The sequence below is a fragment of the Ornithorhynchus anatinus genome, chromosome X1 (assembly GCF_004115215.2).
Source record: "Ornithorhynchus anatinus isolate Pmale09 chromosome X1, mOrnAna1.pri.v4, whole genome shotgun sequence".
Taxonomy (NCBI): domain Eukaryota; kingdom Metazoa; phylum Chordata; class Mammalia; order Monotremata; family Ornithorhynchidae; genus Ornithorhynchus; species Ornithorhynchus anatinus.
The window spans coordinates 78,575,383-78,596,422 of record NC_041749.1 but is presented as its reverse complement, the minus strand read 5'-3'; the positions used below and the strand labels follow the sequence as shown (position 1 = coordinate 78,596,422).

At 43.2% G+C, this 21,040-nt stretch overlaps 1 protein-coding gene across 1 annotated transcript in view; it reads right to left on the bottom strand.

Moving 5' to 3' along the window:
* NUP210 (nucleoporin 210) overlaps positions 1 to 21,040 on the bottom strand; it is a 153,022-nt gene that overhangs the window by 39,946 nt on the left and 92,036 nt on the right. Inside the window, exons 21-28 of the mRNA XM_029050995.1 lie at positions 16,547 to 16,675; positions 15,795 to 15,922; positions 14,060 to 14,195; positions 12,400 to 12,462; positions 11,756 to 11,935; positions 8,501 to 8,581; positions 6,645 to 6,776; positions 5,351 to 5,509 (exon numbers count right to left, since the gene is read on the bottom strand). Coding sequence (XP_028906828.1) covers positions 5,351 to 5,509; positions 6,645 to 6,776; positions 8,501 to 8,581; positions 11,756 to 11,935; positions 12,400 to 12,462; positions 14,060 to 14,195; positions 15,795 to 15,922; positions 16,547 to 16,675 — 1,008 coding nt within the window. The remainder of the gene's footprint in view (positions 1 to 5,350; positions 5,510 to 6,644; positions 6,777 to 8,500; positions 8,582 to 11,755; positions 11,936 to 12,399; positions 12,463 to 14,059; positions 14,196 to 15,794; positions 15,923 to 16,546; positions 16,676 to 21,040) is intronic.

Genomic DNA, 21,040 nt, shown 5'->3' with positions numbered 1-21,040 from the left:
GTACTATAAGAGCAGTCTACATTTATCTTGCTTCTTTGATAAGATGTCAACTTGTGCCACCAAGAGTTACCCAGACTCGAATTTCTGGTTTCACCTTTTGAACCTTTGGTTATCTCACTTTCCTACAATCTTGACACACGAGGGCAATAGCTACATGGGTCAAGTGAAGCGCAACAATTATCCAGTTAATGTATTACTGGAGGTGCCAATCTGGATAGTTGAAATTGAACAAAACTATACCAGGCCCTTCTGTCTCATTTTTCTCAACTCCCACCTGGTCAGTCTTTGACCTGGAAACGTCTTGAGGCTCCTCATTTCACAAGGTGCCAGTTTCGAGCCTTTCTGGCCTTTGTTCCTCTTCTTCCCTTAGATCTAAAGGACAGACCATGTATAGCTCTGTATCTGTGCCTGTATATCTATAGGAGAGAAGCAGCATGGCCTAGAGGATACAGCAAGGGTCTGGGAGTTAGAGTGACCTGGGTTCTAATCCCAGCTCCACTATTTGTTTGCTGTGTGACCTTGGGTAAGTCACTTCACTTGCCTCATCTGTAAAATGGGGACTATTTTAAAGACCACAATTTTTAATGCAAATTAGTAGGCTGGTATCCATATTCTTTCAAAAGAGGCAGTCACATGGTTAACTTTATTTCTTCGACTAACTAAAGGGGAGGTGAGCTCTCTGTGGGACAGGGATTATCTTGTTTCTACCCCTGCCTTTAGAACAATGCCTGGCACATAGTAAGGGCTTAAAAATATTATTATTATATCTGTTTGGGGCAGGTGGACTTTTTAAAACTAATTTTTCAGTTTAAAAAAATCCTAATTTTCTTGTTTTGGATCTGCATGGGGCATACTACACATTAGTCATCCACTAATACTAACAGGGAATGTGCCAAGTAGTTGGTGGGTGAGCTTTAGCTAATGATCAGGTGGCTTGTGTGAATTTTTTTTCAACCTTCCACTAGGTTTGCCTCTGGTTAGGTCAACCTCTGATTATCTCTTCTGGAAAGATAATTCCCCTGCCTTTACCGAGTTCAAAATCAGTTTGAATTTGCATTGTACTCACATTTCCCAAAGTTGCCTTCTCTTCCTCCTAGCTCTACTCATTCCCCACTTACAGCTCTCCATATGAAAAGTCTAAGAGAATCTCACTGTTTTTACTGTAGCCCCTCACTTGGCCCCACCCCAACAGAGTCCTGTAAAAATTGAACAAAATGGAACAGAAAGAAATAGCAGAGAGTATCCCATTTTGCATTATTTCCATTGCCTGATTTTCTTTAAGGCTCAGCTGTGTTAGTTTCAGGGTTGGCCTACTGCTTTCCAACCAGGAATTTCCCTAACTGCCCCTTAGTTGTGCTGTTGATAAATCTATTTCTGAGATACTCCCAACAGTGTGGAGTCCAGACACTGATAGCTGTTTTGGACTAAATTTGGGGCTTCGGAATGGAAGAAAGAAAAACTTATTCTCTGGAAATTCCCCAAGTTAGGGATGAAGCCAAACTACTCCAGAGTGAGGGCATGGGATGTGGCAGAAAATTGTGGTATTTGTTAAGCGCTTACTATGTGCAAAGCACTGTTCTAAGCACTGGGGGATAGAAGGTGATCAGGTTGTCCCACGCGGGGCTCACAGTTTTTGGGGTTTTTTTTAACCTCCATTTGACAGATGAGAGAAGACAGATGACGGAAGGGAGAGGAGGCTGGCTTGAAACAGCTATTGTGCTTCCTGATGAAGACCAACATGTCATCTTTATGAGTGTCCCCTGCTTCAACTGGTCTACCATCTTTAAACACTGAAACAAACTGTTCTGTCCCATCACACAGCTGGCCATGTCTGCTAAGTCAGGAAGGGGCTGGTTATGAAAACAGTGCAGTACCCTTAACCAGGACCTCAGTAGAGAAGCTGTCCAACCATCAGACGTTTGCAGGCCACAGGGATGGCAACAAAAATGACATTGTTCAGCAATAAAGAAATGCAATAAAGGTGCCTCTTCTCTTGGGGCTGACAGGCCATCACAATTGCATCAGTAACTCCTTTGGATTCTTGCTTCCCCCTGTGCCTCCTGTGGGTACAATTCCACTCCTCTCCTGCTCAGAATAGAAATGTTCCTTCTTGGTTTGGGGCATAGGAGGTGTTAAACTGTACAACCCAGAGTCCAGAAAACCTGGAAACATGGCCATACTTAATTCCCATGGAAAAGTTTCTAATTGTCCCTCTAGTGACAGAACGTTATAATAACAGAACATGATATGCTCCCACCAAACCTCTCTCACCTCCCATGCCTTTTTTTCAAATGGTATTTGTTAAGCGCTAACTATGTGCTAGGCAGTGTACTAAGCACTAGGGTAGCAACAAGTTAAACAGGTTGGACACAGTCCATGTCCCACATGGGGCCCACAGTCTTCATCTCCAGTTTACAGAAGTTGAAACAGCATGGCCTAGTGGCAAGAGTCTGGGCGTCACAGGACGTGGGTTCTAATTCTGGGTCCTCCACTCGACTGCTGTGTGATCTTGGGCAGGTCAATTTACTTCTTTGGGCCTCAGTTCCTTCATCTGGAAAATGGTGATTAAGATTGTGAGCCCCATGTGGGACAGGGACTGTGTCCAACCCAATTACGTTGTATTTATTCCAGCACTTAGTACCGTGCCTAGCACATAGTAAGCACCTAACAAATACTACAGTTATCATTATTACTACAGGTGAGATAACTGAGGCACAGAGAAGTGAAATGACTTGCCCAAGGTCAAACATCAGGCAAATGGGAGAGCTGGGATAAGAACCAAGATCCTTCTGACTCCCAGGCCCATGCTCCCTCCACGAGGCCACACAGTCTCAAAAATTGCTTCTTGGAAGTTCAGTGTAAATTATAAATTAATCATCACAACATCTCCTGAAGTTAGTGAGCAGTAGAAATGGCAAGAAAGTGAGGTAAAAGAGTGACTATCTTCAAGGTTAAGATCAGAAAATGAATAGCGGTCCAGCATACAATCCTGTTAGGCCCCCTTCATCTTTTCTTCTCCTTCAAGGCTTGTGTTTAGCCATACTACTAAGAAGAACTATGGAATGTATTGAACACTTACTCTGGGTCGATACAAGGGTATGAGATTGGACACAGTCCCTTTTGCACACGGGGCTCACAATCTATCATCTACCATATTATATGCTGATTCCACAGCAGAGCTTGAGAAAGAGAGTCTGGAGGTGGTAGTTAGCTGGCTGACGCCAGCTGCATTTTCTCAATTCATGCCTCTTTTAATGAGAGCAGCACTCTTCGATTCCCAGTTAGGCAATTCTCAGGGGTTCCCTAGACTGCTACTCCATCATTGATGGCAGGTTGGTTTTATGGGGCAGCTGTAAGGACATTCAGGCCTCTGCATGGACCCACTATTCCAGGCATACCAATATTTTACGGAGTGGCACAACTAGGCTCTTCATTTTATTATTTTGCATCTTCTTCTTGATATAGCCCCAGCATTTGTTTGGCCTTTTTGGCTGCTGCCTCACAATGAACGGAAGATTTGAAAGAACAGTCAGCAGTGTCTTCAAGATCTTTTTGCTGAGTTGCGATTGATAGCTCTGGGCCTATCATCTTGTAGTTGCAATTTGGACTGTTTTCCTTAGATGCATTACTTGGCTGACTTCCTGCATTTTCTCTAAATGAAGAAGCTTTTGACATTCCTTGCGAAGGTTTCTGAAATTCCTTTTTGACCTACCTAATTTCCTGTTTGCACCTGGCCTACCACTTTTTATGGGCTTTCCTGTTATTTGGAAATAAAGTTACAGTTAAAGAAAGCCCAAACTTTCTAAGACAAGTGCTTCCTATGTGTCAAGCATTGTCCTAAGCCCTGGGGTAGATATAAGGTTAGACACAATCCTCATCCCACATGGGGCTCACAGTCTAAACAGGAGGGAGAACAGGTATTGATTCCCCATTTTCCAGATGAGGAAAGTGTGGCACAGAGAAGTTAAGTGATTTGTTAATAGGGTTAGAGAAGCAGCGTGGCTCAGTGGAAAGAGCACGGGCTTTGGAGTCAGGGCTCATGAGTTCGAATCCCAGCTCTGCCACTTGTCGGCTGTGTGACTGTGGGCAAGTCACTTAACTTCTCTGTGCCTCAGTTCCCTTATCTGTAAAATGGGGGTTAAGACTGTGAGCCCCACGTGGGACAACCTGATTCCCCTATGTCTACCCCAGCGCTTAGAACAGTGCTCGGCACATAGTAAGTGCTTAACAAATACCAACATTATTATTATTATTATTATTGTTCAGGGTCACTCATTGTGGGCAGGGCATGTGGCTGCTTATTGTTATACTGCACTACTCTCCTAAGCACTTAATAAAGTGCTCTGCACCCAGCAATCAATAAATACAATTGAATAAATGAATGTAGCAATTGGCAGAGCCAGATTTCGAACCTCTGACTCCCAGGCCCATGCTCTTTCTACTAGGCCATGCTGCTTCCCATGCCGCCAAACTCCTTTGCAATTCAACCTAGGCAAAGTGACTGACTCCCCTGGAGCTGAGGTTTTCTTTCTGTGAGTGATGGAACAAAGAAAACCTGCATATGCTTGTTTTCACATTGTGGAGCTCTGCTTCTGATTCCCTTTATTGAAATCAGACCCCCACCAGCAATTATTCCAGAATGGCTTTTCCTCTGGTGCTCTACTTACACTCTAGGAGAGTTCAAAGAACAGTTAAAAGACTTGAAATGCTGTAAACAAAGTCTTTATGGAGGCTTCCTTTAATTACTCTTGTGTGTGTGCATATACACGTGTGCACCTGTGTGTTAGTATAAAGCTAATGAACTCCCTCCATGACTTTAGAGTGGCTTGGAAGGAGCTGTCACAGCATTATTATTGTAGTGGTTCATTTACAGCAAAATATCACCTCCGGTCTCCTGGCATGATCCAGGGTTTGCTGAGGACTGAGTAGCCCATCAGCAGGGCATTGCATCTGCCGTGGGCTCTCCTGAGGGGAAATGCAGTCCCAATCTTATGGCTGCTGTCGAGTGCCTCTGGAGATTGAGAAAAGGGGACCCTCACATGCTCCAGTCACATGCTAGAACAGAAGATAGACTGGCATAGAGCATCACCTCGGAATGTGCTGTTCTGATATACTTTGGGGCCCTGTAGTTTCTTTTCCACCCCCTGAGAAGGACTTCATTTTGTCCCAGAGTTTACAGGCCTCAGGCAGGCTTGGCAGTCCCACAGGCACAATCCACAGCACCTTTGGGCTTGTCGGTTCACATTGCACATGTGGAGCTTTGCGTGGTGGCTCAGATGAGCCCTGGCACCTCTTTCATTGCAGACTGAAGTATGCTGTGTAGTGAGAAAAATCAGTGCCCCTTGCTTACCTGGATCTGGATTTCATCTGACAGCTCTTTCGCCAGGCCAAAAAACTGTTCCAATGCTGGATCAAGGGCTTTGACGACAACCTTCAGCCCTGTCCTACCCTTTACTCTGCCATAAACATTCATGGCAAAGTTATATTTTGATGGAAGCTGAAGAGAAGCCTGGAAACAAAAATAAAACAATGATCCTGCCTGGAGCAAATAAAAGATAAAATTCTGGTTTGACAATTGTGGTCTCTGCTGAACAGACATTCCTTTCATCATCAAAGAGTTATTCCTTTCTCTCCTCTTGGTTTTCTTCCTCCCACTGTATTATGGTAGTTAGGGTCACACATTAATTTGTCATTTATAAATGCCAAAGAAATGACAATTGAGGCCAGGAGCAGTGATCCCCACTCAAGAGCAAACCTCATGGTTCAAAATGCCCAGTGCTAGCTTTTATGTTTTGCCTAAGGAACCCTGAACAGTGGGCTCTTTCTTCTCTTGTAGCACTTCATCTCCAGATGTAGATATATTTTCTTGGCTGTTCCTGCAGTAACTCCCATAAAATCAATCAATCAATGGTATTTATTGAGCACTTACTATGTGCAGAGCACTGTACTAAGTGCTTGGGAGAGTACAATACAACAGAAGTAGCAGACATGTTCTCTGCCCATCACAGACCAGGCTTTGCTTATCTTACTGCCAGGGGGTTTCAGCATGAGAAGTCCAGGGACGTGGTCAAGGTCTCACAGGGCACTTGAGCCCACTTCTCCACATCTTCTCCACCTGGCTCTTACTCCCTGCCTCCAGGCTAATTCTTACCCATTCTTACCTTCCCAGTCTGTGTATGACCAAAGCTCTCTCTGCTCTCAAACTCATTCTGTTTCTGACAGTTTGGAGATAGCGATATAGGCTAGCTGATGCTTGCACCCAAAAACTCCAGCCCTCCCAAGTCTACGAACCTCCTTCCTTCACCCTTATGGCCAGCTTGTTGCGGTGCCATCCAGGAGCAGGACCAGGGGTGTGCTATCAATCTGCCCTTCCAGATCACCCGATTGCTTCTACTTTGGTAGAGCTGCAGTTACTGCCCTGCAGCTGCATTTCTGGAAAACATCTGTTTCTCGTGGGAGGTTAGGGGCAGAGGGAGTGCCTGAGAGGAAAACTCAGACACCGATGGAACTCCCTCTTGTTCTTCAGGTGGGAAAAACCAAAGGCTGCTGTAGCTGTGTGTCTCTAACATGCCCCTTGGCCGTAAAGTGTCAGAACCCATTCATTGACGAGGCTGTGGGTCCCAGGGCCAAGCACAGGTGATTACCTCATTGTGCCTTGTTCTGACATCCAGGATATCTCTCTTGGTGACAGACCAATGGAAAGTCAGCCCAGGCACTGCATTCCCAAACGAAAAAGGGCTCTGGCTGCTGGTAATGCCCGTGACATAAACCGGCATCTGTTACAGAAGAAACCAAGGGTTACTGTTAGTCAGCAATCACTCAGTCAACAGTATTTATTGAGTGTTTCCTATGTGCAGAGCACTGTTCTAAGCGCTTGGGAGAGGACAATATGACAGAGTTGGTAGATACAGTCCCTGCCTTCGAGATTTCAGTCTAGAGGAGGAGTTTACAAGTCAGTGGTGTGCGGAACATCATTCCATGAAGGTTTAATCTGGGAAGGGTCTAAGAACATTTACTTCATCACTATGTGATTGAGACCCCGGTCTGCAGTAGCAATTCAGGTAGAGTTTCTAGCTACCTGGGATTTCTATGGCTTGAAGAATTTGGTTCGGTGGTGTTTTTTCTCGGTTGTGCCACCATCCTGTCAGCCTTCCTTATGCCCTGATGCCACCTTACCTACTCCCAGTCCTCTCCTCAGCTGGTTTGAATTCCAGGAAGCTGGAGTCTCTATCCAAATTGCTACCAATACCACTGGATGGCATTGCTTATCTCTGAACAACAAATCATCAGGGACCTTGGGAAGACTTCATGGAGGATGTGAGGGTGGAGGATTTAGAATTTTGAAGGAGGGAAGGAACATGATTTGGGTCAAAGGAGGAGGGTCATTATTAATAATGATAATGAATAATGCTAATCAAAGGAGAAGAGGGAAGAAACATATCCTAGGCCCAGGTTTTGGGAGGCCCCAGAACTACAGAGAAAGTTCCTCTCTATTCCATCTCCCAGGATTCAACTACATGATGGATTCCCTTTTCCTTCCTGGCCCTGATTTCCAATATGGCCAGGACCAGAGATACTCAAGTCACAAGTCGTTTCAAGACAAATACAGTTCGACTCTTGATTTTCCTTGGTCCACCTCCAGTTCTGTGAACTGGAAAGTCCAGAAAAACAAACAAAATTCTTCTCCCAGCTTAGGTTAGTGTTTTTTTGGGCTTGGGCATGGTACCGCATCCAGCTGTTCAGGTGAGGCGGCCGAGGGGAGAGGTTTCCAGTCGCTGGTGGTGACCAAGATGTCTACCAGCAGATACCACCAAGAGTCGGGCTGCAAAAGCTGGAAATCTCTCCAACTGGGTGCACAGCCTGAACAGCTGATGCAGTTAGGGGCCTATGATAGAAAAATCTTCTGGCTTTCGTGGCCAGGGTCATGGAGTTGAGCAGAGCTGGACATCCCAATCCCAGATAACTGCACTGCTCTACTCAAAGCTGGAATCCTTTTGGCTTGGGCATGCCCATACCTCCTTCTTCTCCCCGACACCAACTCACAGCGGGAAGGGCACGGATAATCTGCACTGTGGATAATCCGTGCCCATATAATTGAGAGTATACTGTAATACTTACCCCATCCCCCTATGGGAGTTGGGGGGCAGGGAGATGGGAGCCCTTGCCACATTTTGTGATGCCACAGGCTCTCCTTCAGTTCAAATGCCTCGATAACATTTGGGGCACAGTCCCATATTTTGCCATGAAATTCCTGGACCAGAGATTTACACTTCCCCAAACCAACCATGAATGATCTGAGTAGACTGACATAACATGTTTGCATTCTGAATAAAGAAAACAGCAAAACTAGAGTTGGCATGGAGTGAAACTATGATTAGTTGGCTTATTATTCTGCATCGGGAAAGATGCCCTTAAAAAAAAAAAGGCAGTTGATTGCAAGACATCCAAATGGCCAGTCGGTGATCAGAGAGAGGAAGGTCCGTGGCCCCGTCTTGCTCACCTGGGTCCCAGTCTTCATCCTGGTAATGGGAGCTCGGATCCTCACAGCCTTGAGACGCACAACCTCGACACCCACTTGGTCCTGAAAGAGAGTTTAGAAGCTCTGGATCAATCAAAGGTATTTAGTGAGCACTTACTATGTGCAAAGCACTGAACTCCGTGCTTGAGAGAGTACAATGTAACAGAATTAGCAGATGTATTCCCTGCCTACATCAGTTTTTGGGCAGTAAAACTAACTTCACACTTTCATATAACTAACCAACGGAAAAGATCCCAGGGGCTAGAGCTGGAACTTTCGTCTTTGTAGACGACATTTAAAAAAAATCACTCTATTGTAGTTGCTCTTCAATCAATCAATCGATGGGATTTATTTAGCACTTACTGTGTGCAGAGCACTGTCCTAACCACTTGGAAGAGTACAACATAATAGAGTTGGTAGATGCGTTCCCTGCCCACAGTGAGTTGTACACCTCATTATTATTATTACTACTATTTTAACGGACAAAACCGCTCCCCTTAAAGGGGATGGGAGATTACTATTTATGAGTGGGTGGTGGGAATATCTTCCCTCCATGTTGGGGATAGGGCAGTCCAATAAGGCTTTTCCCTCCCCAGCCCCCAACGTAAACAATGGTGTACAGCCTGGCTCTGCCCAAGCTGGGGATCAGGTAGCAGTGGGAATCAGCTCTTTTGTGACACCAACTGAATTTATTTTTTTGAGATACATTTGGGAGACCCACTACAGAGGTTACCTGTCATAGGAGAGTGATTTTTTGTTCTAAGCTGGCAAAACACTGAATCAAACTGGAGACTATAGAAAGGGCCATGGGTGTGTGTTCCTTCACTTGATCATCTCCAAACATGTTTAGGTTCAGTGGCTACTTGCCTTGGTTCCAAAGGACCCAAAGACCTTTCAGTTTGGTGATTGTATGTTGACTCAGCTGGTAGAAGATAGGAGAGGAAACTGAGCCAGAGATAAGGCAGCTAGTGTGTCAGCAAAAGAATTAGGACAAACATCCAGGTCTCTTGGATTCTTGGTCATTCATTCATTCATTCAATCATATTTATTGAGTGCTTAATGTGTGCAAAGTACTGTACTAAGCACTTGGAGAGTACAGGTCCCATGCACTATGAGAGTAACCTGGTTCCTTCTCTATCTGCCGCAGGATTTAAGAGAATGACATTCCTCAGAGACTTAGAAAGTTGAAGTGATTTGTGCACAGTCTCCCTACAAATCAGAGGCACAGCTAGAAGTTGAATGTACAGTCTGTAATGGCCATGTGCCGGTAGAGAATTACACGCTTAAAAAAAAAAGAACTCTCATCTCACAGTGGCCCAATCTTCTTGTTTAAAATATCATATCACTCATATCTTAGTCTCAGCATAGTTTGTTTACAGAATGGTCAAGTGTGAAAGCATGCTATATCTGTGTGTTATGTCATCACTTAAATCTTTAGGGAGATTGAAGACAAGTTCGACTGAGATACTGAGAACTCGAAGTCCAAGAAACAATGAATATGAATAAACTTCATGACAGATCAAAGTCAATCTAACTTATGCTGTTGGTTCACATATAACACATCAAATAAGTTTATGCTCTCAACAATGCTTGTAGAGTGAAGGTTCAAAGGAGTTATTTTTATTTTACGACTGTTGGAAGAAAAGGGGCTTTGACCACCCACAAAAAAGTTAGGTCTACGTTGACCGGCATTTTAATCATTATTTTGTTATAAATAATCATGTAAAGATTTCCCCAGTTGCTCCTAGGACCTCATCAGAACTCCCAATCATGTGCTTCAAGGTTCAGCACCAACTGGCTTCCTCATTACTGAAACCTGCACTCTCTCTTACTGGTCAAGCTAGCCTGGTCTTCACGCTCTTTGCTCAATGCTCTTTCCAATAATTCAATCAATCAGTGGTATTTTTTTTGAGTGTTTATTGTGTGCCAAGCACTGGTACTAAGCACTTGGGAGAGTACAATACAAACAATACAGTTTATAGACACGTTTCCTGCCCACAAGGAGCTTACAGTCTAGAGGGGGGAGACAGACATCAAAATAATTATAAATAAGGGAAATAATAATAATAATTATATTTGTTAAGCGCTTACTATGTGCCAAGCACTGTTCTAAGCACTGGGATAAATACAAGGTAATCAGGTTGTCCCACGTGGGGCTCACAGTCTTAATCCCCATTTTACAGATGAGGTAACTGAGGCACAGAGAAGTTAAGCAGCTTAACTTCTTAACAAGGTCACACGGCAGACGAGTGGCGGATCCGGGATTAGAACCCACGTCCTCTGTCTTCCAAGCCCATGCTCTTTCCACTAAGCCACGAAATATTAAGGTATAAGGAAATATCCATAAGCAGTGTTGACTAGTAGATAGAACACAGGACCGGGGTCAGGGGACGTGGGTTCTAATTCCAGCTCTGCCACTAGGCGGCTTTGTGACCTTGGGCAGGTCACTTAATTTCTTTGTGCCTCAGTTCTCTCATCTGAAAAACGGGGATACAATGCCTATTCTCCCTCCTTTGTGGACTGTGAGTCCTGTGTGGGACAGGGATGGTGTCCAATCTACTTAACTTCTAACTACTCCAGCATTTAGTATGGTGCTTGGTATATATAATAAGTGCTTAAATACTACAATCATTATTACCACTACACTGTTGTATCATTCCCTCCCAAACGCTTAGTATAGTGCTTAGCACACAGTAAACGCTAAATAAATGCCACTGATTGACTGGTCACCAGCATCACTCAAGCAATACTCAGCATTAATATGCATCTAATGTTTACATATCAAAATGTTTATATGTTTCTGCCATCTGTATTCTTCATGCATTCCTTTACATATATAATTTTGTCATATAAACACAAATGATATCTGTATAGTACTTTTTAAATTGACATTCTTTTTATATAAAATAAGCCTTAGAATGAAATACAATTAACTCTCAGTTAACCACACTAATGGATAGTGTGGAAAATTGAAATTCACAGATAATTCCAAGACCTCATTTTGGCAAATAGCTTTAACCTCCTTCCCGTTAGTAAACCCTTTACCAGAGTTGCCAATAAGGAGCCAAATGAACTGATTCAAGTCTTATTTAGTTTTTCCTCCTCCTCCGCCAATCCTCCTGTGAAAATGCTAAGGGTCCAAGCATGGATAGTATGAGGTAGGAGAAGCAGCAAAGGGTCTGGAAACCTTCCAACAGGATAATCACTTTCAAAAGAATCAAGTCAGCTGTATATTACCTGAGATACTATAACAACTTTGCCAGTCTCTGCATCAACAGCTTGAACAACTCCCGTGACTGTTCCATTGCCAACTGTGATGCCTCTGACCAGACCAGTGCTGTTCACTGAAGCAATACTCTCATCACTGATGGAGAAAATGATGTTCGATTGAGGTTGTGGACCTCCTTCTGAAGTGATCTGAAGTTATAGAAACAGCAATACTCATCACCTGTGGTCATTTCATCAGAGTTCTGCTCTGCTCTAGTTAATACTTGTATAACTTTCCATTTGTGGATATGACAGGTTTATTATAGACAGCTATTCATCCTTGGAGAGCTAGGATTCATTTTGCTGAAACAGTATTGATTGCATCCAACTTAAGTCTGCACTCTGACAACATGTTGAAGCAGAGAGGTGGTCAAGTGTGGACCTGTTTACTGGCTACGTGCTTTGCAAATGCATTCTGATAGCTACTGTTTACATATCTGAGCTGAACATGGTCCCAGAACAGTGCTCAGCACATAGTAAGCACTTAACAAATGCCATAATTATCATTATTAAGTACTGGGCAAGTAGTATTTATTTGACAACTCAAGAGCCCAGGCACAAGCTATTGGAGCAGAACCAATCTAAAAAATCAAACCAAATCAAACAACTCTTACCTGCATCATTGCTCCAATAATCAGCGTTACTTTCCTTGGTATTAGTCTGAATGGTGGGAAGACCTGATAATGAAGATACAAATGAGAAGAGAGACTGTGTTCTTGGCTCCAACAAGTTTAGCACAATTAACAACTCCGCACTAGCAAAGACTTGAAGAAGTGATCTATAGTCTCTAGCCAAAGCAAGAAGATCAAAGCTTTGGAATACTGGCATCTTTTAGCTGGGCAGGGAACTGGCAAAATAATACTTGCAATGGTGTAATTCTGCTATAAACAAGATGCGTGAAGATCATGCTTTGTGTGATTGTGCTGCTTATGGACAAAAATGCTCACCATGTCATCGGGGAAGAAATTTGTATCCGGATAAGCAAATCCAATAAGACTGCACAATCTAGGCGGGACGGAGAGCAAAATGGACCAACCTACTGTATTCAGAGTTATGATATCCAGGGAAAGACCTTAAAGATATTGAAGGAAGTCTACCATTTTATCCTTATTTTGAAGGAATGAAGCTTGAAGTTAATTCTTAGTGAGTTCCGTTCTGGCTCTAAGCAGCATCCCTATGGCTCAGGCAAACTGTAACGTGTAGTCAGTAACAAATTGGGATAGCATATGAAAACAGATGCTGGGTCTGAAGCAATCATAATCCTACATATAAATAATGATTTTCTGGATGCAGAGACGCACACGACGCCCAGTGTTTCTGAAAGTGGAGAACAAGCTGGGTGTCCCTCCCTGTTCCTACTGCTGCATTTATATTTCCTAGAGTACATTCGGGAACAAAGTATTTATGGGAGGCCTTTCCTTCTAATATGTGTGCCCACTGGTCATTCCTTTGATCTGGGTCAAGCCTCAGCTCCTGGACCTGTTCTGGAGCCCAGGCCCCTTTGGGGGTAGTCCCAGGAAGGAAAATGGATGGTACTCAGAGAGGGGTCTTCATGGCAGCAGAGTTCCTCAACCTGTCTCCCCCATCTCAAGCTGGGTGGTGATCCCACCCTGGTTGTACCAGCATGACGGTTTTTAGTGCCCCGGCACACCTCCCAATGCAAATTAAGCACTGGTACACACCCTTACATACGCACCCATACATTCAAATATATGCAAATAAAGCCGAATCTACTACAAAAAGATAAAGGGAACCAGACCATCCTTCAAATGATAAAGGTCCCTGGAACAAGGTCTTCCTTTTTAACCGGTACTTGTTAAGTTCTTCTTATGTGCCAGGCACCACACTAAATGCCGAGGTAGATACACAATAATCTCACAATCTAAGTTGGAGAGAGGAGGATGTAAATGCCATGTTATAGATGAGGTAACCGAGGCACAGAGAAATTGAATGACTTTCCTGAAGTCACAGAGCAGACAGGTGGCAGAGTTGGGATTAGAACCCAGGTCCTCTGACTCTCAAGCCTCTGCTCTTTCGGCCAGTCCACGTCATTTCTCATTAAACCTCCCTGGCTCCCAAATCCATTAGAGACTGCTAAAAACTCTCATTTTACAAAATGTGTGTCTGGATAATCATGGGCATAGTAAATTAAGATAATCCTCCAGGGTCATTTTCCTGGGCATTTCAAATTTTTTTCTAGTATCTTTCTTTGTCCAACATTGGTTTCTCCTTCCCCTAAAGGAGCTCTACACCATGTTAAATCTGATTTTTTACTTCAATTTGCTGGGGTGCAGAGTTGATTCTTTGTCCAGTTTTATCGGAAACAGTTGCGGTCAAGCTGGTCTGCCCTATTGCCACACCGTGGACGAGAAACGTGGCAGTGTAGTCATCAAGGGCTTCGTCAAGGGGTCTGAAACAGAGAAAGTGAGTGCAAAAGAAAAATGGTCACTAGGTCAATCACGTAGTTGAGTAAAACTCAAGTCATTGAGTCATCCTGTATTTCATCTACTAGGTTCCCGTGGCCCAAGCCAAGGATGGTCTTACCGTGCTGTTCACTGACATACTACTCAAAAAGAGGGACACTCTGTGCTCACTTATTTCATTTCTTTTTTATTTCCTAAAAGGCACTCACTTTCTATCCATCAATACAGTATTTGAGAGCAAAAGTCACCAAACAAGAACCTAGCTTCCCAGGGGGGACTTCAGTTTTTCCATCAACATTTTATGTGGCCATAAAAAAATATCTGTAGATGCCCAGAAAATGAGTTAGATGTTCCTTTGGTGTGGTTTCAGCATGTGAAAATGAAACAGCTGATGAAGGGGAGAGAAGGAAAGGACAGAGGGTGGGAGAAAAAAGGGAGACAGAGATGAAGGAGGGAAGGAAGGAGTGGAAGAGGTGGAGAGAAGGAGGAGGGGAGAATATAAGAAGAATAGCCTCTTGACCCCACCCAGCTGATAACAAATTTGTCCAATCTAATAGCAGACCTGACTGCCACCTTAGCAAGCTGTACTCTTGTGGCAGAATTTAGAGGGGATGACCAGAGCTGCTGCCTTGGGTGCAGCTGAGAAAGGGACATCTCTGCCTATGCCTCTGGCTCCTGGAAGCCTCTTTATTTCCCATCAGCCCACCTTCATCTCTACTCAATACCTTTCCCCTGGAACCACTGAAAAAGTGGAGCCACTGGGGGGGGGGAGGGGGGGAATTGTGAGAAGGTTTTGGCCCATGGCAACCTACTGGGCCAGTGGCAGTTTAGTGGCTTCTTAGAAGAAATGAACGTGGCTCCTTGAGTTGTTCTGTAGCAGCAACAGTAGCCGCCACAACAACAAGCAAGCTTTATTCATTCAATAGTATTTATTGAGTGCTTACTATGTGCAGAGCACTGTACTAAGCGCTTGGAATGTACAAATCGGTAACAGATAGAGACAGTAGCCTGGGGGCAAGCAGGAGGGAGCAGAGGGCGGGGTTGAGATGGGGAGATGCTGCCTTTTTCCTCTTCACCCCTGCTTCCTCGGGGTGACTGTGGAGAGTGGACAAGGTGGAAGCTGCACTGGTCAGACCTGCCTCTTACCATCCTCCCGCCATCCCTGGAGAAGCAGAGCAAGGTGGACAGGATGCAAAACTGGGGCTTTGCTCCTGGTGCCAACTGGAGCTGTTCTGCCATTGCACTGACCAGCAGCACCTCTCTAGGGAAATTCAGGTGGCAGCACAGGGACGATGATGATGATGCCATTTGCTGACCACTGACTCATTAAACCTCACCAAAAGATCTGTGGCAAAGTAGGTCAATTGATGGCCCCAGGTCAATGCTACTCATGGGAGAGAATTCAGAACTACTGCCCTCCCACTCTTGTACATCCTCCTTCCTCTAATAACAGTGAAGACTGAGAAGTCTGGTCTGGAATTCTTCCCCAAAACTGGAGGCCAGGGTGGTCTCTCTGTCCCCCAGAAATCCTCATATTTCTTCCATCCAACAGATGCTTGAGAGAGAACTTGCCAGAGACAACTTACACCAAGGTGACAATCTGCGACGCTGCTTGGAGTTTCAAGTCCATGTAGGCAAAATATTTTGCCAGGAAAGGTTTCTTGGTGAAATCCAGCACTCTGACATAGGCTTTAACTCTTTTCCCAATCTCCACCTGCAATATTTCATTTATAATTATTGACATTCCACTGTGTGGGAAGTCTAAGCAAAAGATTAACCACTGTCATTTACTATTATCTAGCACACTGTGAAGTTATGATACCATTTTAAACTGTTGGGCCCCATGATGAATACACAACTAGTCACTAACCCTGCCCAGCTGCTTTGCAATCTAAATAAATTATAGAATCTTAAATTCTCAAATTTAAAGCCAAATTGGCACTGGTTTTTAACAGACTTCCCAGCAATATTTCATTAATGTCAGTGGAAATGATGAAATTCATAATCATACTCGGCACATAAACACTTCACTAATCCAAAAATACCAGAGCAGATTTTGCGTATCTACTCAAAATGTACAGGGGGAAAGACTGAATACTGGTTTTCCCTATGCTGCTCCACTCTACATCTTCGCACACTGTCTTCCCTGTAAAAACACCCCACAAAACCCTTTTAATGTAACTTAAATCACACACAATTAACAATAGGAGAAAATGTATTAAAGAATGGTCCATGCTTTACAAAGGAATATTCATGCTCTCTTTGTGTTGATAACTTAAGGGATAGGAATTCTGAGATCCAGGACGTTGTCTCCGCATTGTAGTACAAAATTACTAACCTTGTCGACAACTCGGACATACAATTCCTGTATATCAGAAATGTAAATTGCAGCCTTGGCAGGGGCAGGAAAAGCCAAACACAAGTCGTGGATCATGAGAGTTAATGTTCCTGGAAATAAAGGATGCACCTAACACACAAAGAGAAGATACAGTTAAAACACTGAGATGTTTAAATATATTTCACTTTAACTTACCTCTTCTCACAAGGACTTGTTCTGACTTCCTTCACTTCACAAATCACCCCTAATATTGGCTGAGGGCACAACAACTTTATCTTGATGAACAGAACTTTTACTGAGTAATTATACCCGATAGTAAAGTGGAAGTGTCAGTATAAAGTTAAGGAGTTCTGGAACACCTTGGCGGATTAGCAGTGTAAAATAGCCCCAGTATTAATAATGGACTCCTTTACTCGGGACTCCTATGCCATTCTTTCTGCCTGCCACTGTAAGGAAAAATCAAACTGCAAAACACCTAGATTCAGCAAATATTTTCTTTCCAAGTGAAAACAAGAAAACCAGATTAAGCCTCAAAACATACATGTCATGCTAAAGCATTTAGGGCATTGGATTTTGCTGTGAAGTGAAACAACACCGAGTCAAGATCTGTTTCTTCAGACTAACTTGCACACTAACTTCAAAAAAGCTACCCCACGACATTCAGTCAGGTCAGTCAATCGCATTTGTTGAGCACTTACCGTGTGCAGAGTAACTGTACAAAGCACTTGGGAGAGTACAATTCATTCAATTATATTTGAGTGCTTACTGTGTACAGATCACTGTAATAAGCGCTTGGGAAAGTACAGTACAGTGATATTCCCTGCCCACAATGAGTTTACAGTCTAGAAGGGGAAAGAGAGATATCAATACAAATAAATAAAATTATAGATATGTACTTAAGTGCTGTGGGGCTGGCAGAGGGGAAGAGCAAAGGGAAAAAGTCAGGGCGATGCAGAAGGAAGTGGGAGATGAGGAAAAGTGGGGCTTAATCAGGGAAGACCTCTTGGAGGAGATGTGACTTCAATAAGGCTTTGAAGTGGAGGAAGAGTAATTGTCTGTCGGATTTGAGGAGGGAAGGCATTTGAAGCCAGAGGCAGGACTTGGGCCAGGGGTCGGTGGCGAGACAGGTGAGAGAGAGGCACAGTGAAAAGGTTAGCACTAGAGGAGCAAAATGAGCGGGCTGGGGTGTAGAAGGAAAGAAACAAGGCGAGGTAGGAGGGGGCAAGGTGACGGAGTGCTTTAAAGACAATATAACAACAGACAGATTCCCTGCCCACAGTCTAGCTTACAGTCTAGAATGGTAGGCTAGCACTGTGTTTAAGAAAGTTCTTTCTACTGATAGCCACCATTTACTGCCTATTAATTTTCATAATATATTATATATATATATAAATATACTATACATATATAATATATACATCCATACACATGGATAAAATCTTACCATCAACTCGTCATCTTCAACTATAGAGGAGATTGATACAGTGACAGACAGAAACAGGAGGTGAGAGAATTTGAATTGCATGCTCATCCACCTCTATTTTTTTATGTTGAAAGTTGCATTTGAAAAAATAATCACTTTTCAGGAGTAATTTTAATTTTGAAGTGTGGAAGAGACCCACCTGAACACTTAATGTAGAGCTGATTATTAGCTGTGACAATTAAATGCAGTAAACCAATCTAGGAAATTTTGGGTTTCCCCTTACAAAAAAATGTTTTTCTTCTCAAGAGCCAGGATTTCAGCTGACTTGTCTAAATAATTATCTGTACCCTCTGCTGCAGTAGATCTTTATTAAAATAGCCAGAAAATTCCTAGAGCAGATCTAGCACACTACAAATATGCCCCTTGATAGACTTCATTTGTACAGAAGTGCAAAGTTCCAGTTTTTTCACCTACAAACATTTTTAAATGTCATTGGAGCAATCAGCGTGCATTTTATTTATTATTACTGAACTCCTTCAGTGTTCTTATAAATCTTGCATGATAGCACAAGTGTTTCAATGCAGATAAAAGTCTGACTCTGTCATTACTACTTAGCAATCTTCAGAAGTCTGGTGGAAATATCCTTGTGGGAGATGAGAGCAATGGATTCTGCTTTTTCCAGTAGGATGAGCAGTCCATCTCCAGAAGCTCACAAACATGCATTTTTAGGAGTTAGAAAGATTCTGGGCAAATCCTGTAACTTAGGTTCTGATGCTATTCCTTGCTGTAGGCACTAGTAAAGGTCCCTCTATTCTTACACAATTTCAGCAAAGTTTTTTGTATTACAGGAGAAGCTGTTTGAAGGAAATCTCCATTATGATCCAAGAGTATGCTTTTTTCCCAACCAGAAGAGGAGTCGGAGAAAGAAAGGAGCAGGGGAGCAGTTTCATTTCTGAAACTTCACAAATTCTGCTTTTTAAATTAAATAACTATTTTCCAAAGACTGGCAAAATCCTGAATAGGTCCGATATTCTCAAAGTTTATCAGGAGAAAGGGAAGAGAAATTGTCTGTGAGACCACTGAAGAACTTTTGGGGACCTTCTCCTCTATATGACTAAGGCAAACAAGAACATGGCTAATTAGTTCTAGAAAATGCCAAGAAAATGTGTCAGCTGCCTTCTAAACTACCATCTGAAGAAGCTGTTAGGTCTTGTGACAAACTATCAACACTATCTGAAAATACATTCCATACATTGTTAAAGTGGTGAAAGCAGCCTAGCACAATTTTCATTTTTAGTTTCAAGAGTGCTCTGTGTGATGGTTTTTTAGAGTGAATTTAAGAATGCACAGATCACTGCTAAACAAAATGAACCTACAGAAGAGACAGGCGCATAGCGGTATGCGATAAAGATAGAGGGCAATGGTATGAGTAATCACCTATTTGTCCCAAGGCACAAATTACTTCTTGAGAGTAAATTAAACTTCAGTGCCCAAATGGCACTGAAAGTGATGTGAAAGAGTTAATAGTCTCTAAAATTCCCAATCTAAAAAGCTACACACTAGGAATATCTGACTCAACATCTGATATGGTGAAAGGGAGGATAAATTGCATGTGTAAGAAAGACGTCTTGGGTATTTTATCAGAAGTACTTAGGAAATCATTCAACAGTATACACTTTTTAATTACTACAACTTTCCTTCAGCAACCTTCAAAACAGGAAACAAGTACCATTATTCAGCATTTGGGTTCCTATGGAAACACCTGATCTGTATATTCATACAGAAATACTGGAATTTGCTTTTAATCAGATTCATTCTGGTGAAAGCCAGGACACCACTGCCCGTCCCAATCCCTCCAGATCAGCATTTGAGTTATGCAACCCCTGAGAAGCCTTATTAAAATCCCATTTCCTCCAAGAGGTCTCCCCCGACTAAGTCTTCATATCCCCTACTCCCTCGCTGTCCTCTGTTACCCTTGTACTTGGATCTGTACCCTTTAAGCACTTGATAGTCACCTCTCCCTCAGCCACAGAACACTAATGAATACATCTGTAATTTGTTTACTTTAATGTCTGTCTTCTCCTCTGGACTCTAAGTGCCTTGTGGGCAGCGAATGAATCTACGAACTCTGTTGTGCTGTACTCCCAAAAGCTAGTACAGAGCTCTGCACACAGTGAGCAGTAGGGAGTTTCGGTCTGATGTGGAGGTGATGACGGTATTTGTTAAGCACTTATTATGTGCCAAGCACTGTTCTAAGCGCTGGGGGAGATACAAGGTTATCAGGTTGTCCCAGGTGGGGCTCACAGTCTTAATCCCCATTTTACAGATGAGGTAACTGAGGCACAGAGAAATTGACTTACCCAAAGTCACAGTTGACAAGTGGCAGAGCCGGGATTAGAATCCACAACCTCTGACTCCCAAGCCCGTTCTTTCCACTAAGCCATGCTGCTTGGATGGACAAGAGAGGGAGCAATGGGATCAAGGGAGAGTTTTTTTAGGTTTGGGGATTCAGCGGGGAAGAAGTTACCCCAGTGCTTAGTATCATGCCTGATCAATCAATCAGTCAATTGTATTAAATAGTAAGCTTTTGGGAGAGTATAATATAAAAGAGTTGGTAGACACGTTCCCTGTCCACAGTGAGCTTACAGTCTAGCAGGGAGACAGACATTAATATAAATAAATAAAATACATTTATGTATGTAAGTGCTGTAGTGCTGAGGAATGGATGAATAAAAGGTGTAAATCCAAGTGCAAGGGTGATGCAGAAGGGAGTGGGAGAAAAGGAAATGAGGGCCTAGTCTGGGAAGGCCTCTTAGAGATGTGGCTTCGATAAGGCTTTGAAGGTGGGGAGAGTGATTATCTGTTGCATATGAAGAGGGAGGGACCAGACCAGAGGCAGGACGTGGATTAGAGGTCTGCAGTGAGATTGACGAGATCGAGGTACCGTGAGTAGGTTGCCATTAGTGGAGCAAGGTGTGTGGGCTGAGTTGTAGTAGGAAATCAGAGAGTTAAGGTAGGAAGGAGTAGGGTGCTTGAGTGTTTTAAAGCCAATTGTAAGGAGTTTCTGTGTG